The sequence below is a fragment of the Orycteropus afer genome, unplaced genomic scaffold (genome assembly GCF_000298275.1).
Source record: "Orycteropus afer afer isolate SDZICR_OR568_19922 unplaced genomic scaffold, OryAfe1.0 scaffold00997, whole genome shotgun sequence".
NCBI lineage: Eukaryota > Metazoa > Chordata > Mammalia > Tubulidentata > Orycteropodidae > Orycteropus > Orycteropus afer.
In genome coordinates, this window is record NW_006922584.1 from 263,666 (window position 1) to 268,726 (window position 5,061).

The 5,061-nt window shown below is 44.1% G+C and overlaps 1 protein-coding gene across 1 annotated transcript in view; it reads left to right on the forward strand.

The window, feature by feature from the left end:
- The window catches only part of AGBL2 (AGBL carboxypeptidase 2), a 41,778-nt gene that overhangs the window by 27,607 nt on the left and 9,110 nt on the right, over positions 1-5,061 (forward strand). Inside the window, exons 12-15 of the mRNA XM_042783383.1 lie at positions 441-507; positions 1,445-1,570; positions 2,353-2,460; positions 3,993-4,082. Coding sequence (XP_042639317.1) covers positions 441-507; positions 1,445-1,570; positions 2,353-2,460; positions 3,993-4,082 — 391 coding nt within the window. The remainder of the gene's footprint in view (positions 1-440; positions 508-1,444; positions 1,571-2,352; positions 2,461-3,992; positions 4,083-5,061) is intronic.

Sequence of the window (5,061 nt, forward strand, 5' to 3'; positions counted from 1 at the left end):
CCAAACAAATCACAGTCCCCCAGTCTTCTCTGGGGCTGTGCATTGAGAAACTGACCAGACTGTTCCCAAACAAATCACAGTCCCCCAGTCTTCTCCAGGGCTGTGCATTGAGAATCCTCTCCCAACTGCTGCCAAAGGCAGCTTTGCCTATCTGGCCAGGGTTCACTTTCACACACGGGTTGTGAACTCCTTGGTGCCAGGGGCTCTGCCTCATTCATCTTTTCTCTATGCCTGACACACTGGCTGGCATGGAGGAAGTGTTCAGGATGAATGAGTGAGTGACTAGATGAATTTGTTTGTAGAATTCCTGAATAGTTGAAATATAGGCAGTGATGGCAAATAGCTGACTAGATATGCGACCTGTGCAGCTAGTCTGGTAGATGTTATGCTTCCTAGACATACTAATAACAGTTACTTCCCTTCTTTCCTTTTGGGCACAGTACCAGTGGTTCTGACAGCTCACTCTCAGATGGTCTCCCTGTTCACCTGCTGAGCATAGCAGATGAGGTAAGACTGTGTCACGCTTGCACCCAGGAATGAAGCAGCCTTAAAAATACCACAGCATCACCAGATAATTTGGTGGGATTTTGCAGAGAACAAACAAGATTATAATTTCCTTCTACAATCAGGAAATACAGCAATAGTATCCTAACTGGTTACCCTGCCCTGAAGGTTTTCATTTCATCCTTTATAACTTGTTTTTTAAAATATTGGGGAAAAAGTAGATGGGGACTCCATATTTATTACACAGTTTTAACTAAAGATAAAAACCATGTTGAAAAATAAAGAGTACTAAAAATGACCCATACTGAAAAAAACAAAGTTATTTACTCATTTAATCTTAGTTTTTTCACTTCTGCATATTAAGTAAGTAATTTGCCCCATCCCTCACAGACATTTTCTTGCCTGGATGCCATAGAGCTTAAGTAAATGCAAAAGACTTCTTACGGTTTGGGGGATAAGGTTAAGGCTATGTCAGGAAGAGCCAGCTGTGCACAGACTGTGCCCTACAATTTCTTCTGCTGGATTCGCAGCAACATCATATAAGCTTCACCACACAGTGGTGCCTAGACAGTCAGTCGGAGCTTCATTTGCTAAAGCCACCTTGTAGTTACAACCAAACTGATTCTTTTAACCACACATCTAATTATCACGATTATCTGGATCTGACATTAAGGCTATAAGTCATCTGATTTCATATTTTCAGTTACTGGTATAGGTGCTCCTTTGGTGGTGTCTCTACAAGAGTGGGGTTTGGGTTGTTATATGGGAAGCAGCCTCTGACGAGGCAACTGAACTGTTTGTTTGTTCTCCAGCGATGATTTGACATCCCGAGAGCCGCATACTAGATTTGCTGTTGTGTCTTGAGTGTTGCGTGAAGAGTGCGTGGGGAGGGGGGCTCTAGACTCCTCAGTGACTGGTTTCTCTGTTCTTTGTGGGACAGTTGAATCAGAAGAAGAAGATGTATAAGAAGAAGAAAAAGAAGGCCCTTCAGTCTAGGAAACAGCGAGATGAGCAATATCAGAAAAATAATTTGATGAGAGAGTTAAAATTAACCGAAGATGTACCAGTAAGAAAGCCTGCTGCCTGCTTCTGTCTGTTTACTCTAAAGCAGAAAGGGAATGGGGCCCGGCAGGAGAAGCTTTCTGTTTTGAGTTCAGAGACCTTCCATGGCATAGCAAGTCTAGGTTTTGACCAAGTCTGAATTTCCAGAAGAAAGAGTTGATACTGAAAAAGTGGTGGCTAGGCGCTCTGGTAGCATAGTGGCTAAGGCACTTGACTGCTAACCAGATGGCTGGTGGTTCAAACACATCAGCCACTCCTCAGAAGGAAGATGGGGCAATCTACTTCCGTAGTGATACTGCCTTGGAAACCCAAGGAGGGGTTGCTATGAGTCGGGTCCGACTTGACAGCACATAACAACGACAACAACAGGCTAGGCTAGAGCGAGTGGTTAAGGAGCTCTAGTGGTACAGTGCCTAAGACATCTGACTGCTAACCAGAAGGTTGGTGGTTCAAACCCACCAGCCACTCTACAGAAGGCAGACTGGACAGTCTACCTCCATAAAGATTTACCTCCTCAGAAACCCAGCGGGAGTCAGAATGGACTCAATGGCAGTGGTTTGGTGGTTGGGTGGCTGAGGAATCAGTCCTGATCTAGGCTGAGGACATGTGGATAGCTCCTTCCATCTTTCTCCTGGCTGCCATACCCACACCACACCCCCTGCTTCCTAAAGAGGAAAAAGGCTTTCAGAGGTGGAAGTTTTGCTATTGGGTAAATTGGGCCAGTTTTGAATGGGTCAGTTGAAAAATAATCTCTTAATACTCATACTTCATATTCTTTCCTTTTAGGAAAGATTAGGATTTGCTCCTACTCTACAAAAGCGCCTTACCTTTCTCAGAAATTCGGAGAATCCTAGTTCTTCAACAGTGAGAAATGACAAACCCAGATTGAATGAGGTAGCATTTTTGCTTTACTCTTTTTCACATACATTGTCTGATTTCTCCAGTTAGCATGTCTCTCTAGCAAGGTGAAGAATGCCCGAGCCATCTGCATCTTCCTTACCTGTCAGTGCCTCTGGCAGCAGAGGCCGCTGGAATTGGTAGGGACACCGGCACTGCAGTGGATTAGATACACCTGAAGTCTGACATCAAATACCATTAGTGATGTGTGGTTTTATGCCAAAAACATAAGAACAGGCTGCTTTACCATCCTTCCATCTACACATCCATCTAGTTATCCCATAAATTTTATTGTTCACCTATTAAGTGCCAGACCCTCTACTGGAATACAGCATTGAACAAAATACTGTTAATTGCCTCATGGATCTTAGAGGCTGGTGGGAATTTTAACAAGTACACAGGAAATTACATCACAGAGTAGGGTGCAGTGAGGGAACACAAAGGAGAGGTACTTAACCAATTTTTGGATTGTTTTAATACTGTGGAGTCTTGTGGCTATAAGATCCTTGATTATTTTACATATAAAAATGTTTTGATACAATAGTATCTGATTATTAGTGGATAGGGCCCTCAAGCTGGGCCGTCATGGTACTGTATGCTGCCCCGTAGTTAACAATGTTATAATGAGGTCCTGCTGCATTATACTGGGAATCCCCAAACAGAACACAACTGTTCTATTTAGTATTGAGGGCTGTTGGCATCTAGTAGCAGTATTGGCAAGAATTCTAGAATTCAAAGTCCAGCCTCACTGTTTAATACTCTCTGAGTTACTTAACCACCTAGGACTCAGTTTCAGCCTCTGAAACGTTGTTAGTGTAGGTTGCCTTCAAGGGCCCTGATCACATATAACAGAAGGAAACAAGTCCCCCATAGTGATGGCTGGTGTGTTTGAACCCACCATCGTGGCTGTCGGGTCAGATCTTGCTGAGGGTTTCCTTCACCTCTGCAGTCCTTCCACTTACCAACATGATGTCCTTTTGTAGCAATTGGTCCCTCCTAATGACGTATCCAAAGTGAGTGAGTCAAAGTCACTGACAGTGTTCTTTAGTCCATATGGCCTCCCTTGGCTGATTTTCAGAAAAATAGGAGTAACATAAATCATGAGATGTTGTGAGGATTTGCTGTATGTAGAGTGCCTGGCATGTGGTAAACCAGTTGCCATTGAGTCTGTTCCAATCCATGGTGACCCCGTGTGTGTCAGCATATAACGATGCGCCACGGAGTTTTCAACGGCTGATTTTTGGAAGAAGACCACCAGGCCTTTCTTCTGAGTTACCTCTGAGTAGAATCAACCTACCAGCCCTTTGGGTAGCAGCCAATTGTGTTAACCATTTGCTCCTTGCAGGGACTCAGGGACATATTGTTCGTTCTTTTTTTGTTTTCATTGGATTGTTAGTTTGCATCCTGCCTCTCTTTTCCTGTCAGAGAATCGTAACGAATCACCCATGAATAAAAATCACAAATAATGTGATCTATAATTACACTGTTCAAACAGGAAATTTAGTGAGAATGTGCTCATTTAATTTTAGACACAGTTAAGTGGAAGAGAAAAATGTACCTCCCTGGATCCATCAAAAATGACCCCCCTAATTCTGATGAAGAATAAAGAGAAAGCACAGGTACTTCATTTGAAATGTGTACATACATGCCAACAATTTTATTTACTTTTCCAGAGCAGTCTGTGATTTGGGGGGCTGGTGACCCACAAAGTCTGCCTTTTTAAATTTGTGCTGCTCAGGCAAACATTCAAGGTAGTTTTCACTTGCAAGCCACAAGCCACCTGACCACCTGGGACCCAGCCCACAAGGCACTGGAGGAAGCCCACCCAGAATTCGCCATTGAGAATTTCATTTACAGATGTTTGTTAGACGGCCATTATTTTGTACCTCCAAAGCAACATTTCAGGTGGATCAGTGATGAACGCCATGGCTCTCAACATGGGAGGTGTTAATACGCAGTGTCACCCTCACTTGTGAGGGCTGCCTCATGCCCAGTGTCACCAGTGCTCATTCTACACTAAGCTTTGTGAATGCTTTGCTTTTTAGAAAGAGTAAGTGGAAATGAATTCATACTTAGCCCTACAGTAACATCATTCTTAGTCATTTGCACTTGCATATTCTTTCCTGAGTGGGAGGAAAAAGGGAGGGTACGCAGGTAGGCTACCATCTGGAAAGCCCTTCCTGCGGGAGTGTGCTGCTTCCGTGGGTCTGCGTGAAGCAGAGGTTGCGAACCACTGGATTAACATAAGGGGACTAGAAATAGAATGGACCATTGTCCCAAGGTGAAGTCCCTGCTGTCTTCCCAGGTCTCTTGCTTGGGACTTCACAGAGTGGTGCTCTCATTTACCCTTTAGCATCTCATTAGCACAGGACTGGGCAAAGCTTCTTTCTCTTATACATGGGGTCACCATGTTATACATGGGGAGCTCACTTGACAGCAGCTAACATCTTAAGGAGAACCTGCTGTGTGTGGGGCCCTGTGAGGACTGTAAAGACATGGTCCCTGGAGGCGGGGCAAGATGGCGGACTAGGCAGAAGGATTGCACAGACCCTCTTCAACAAAGAAAAGGGAAACCAATTAACACAGACACAGAAGATA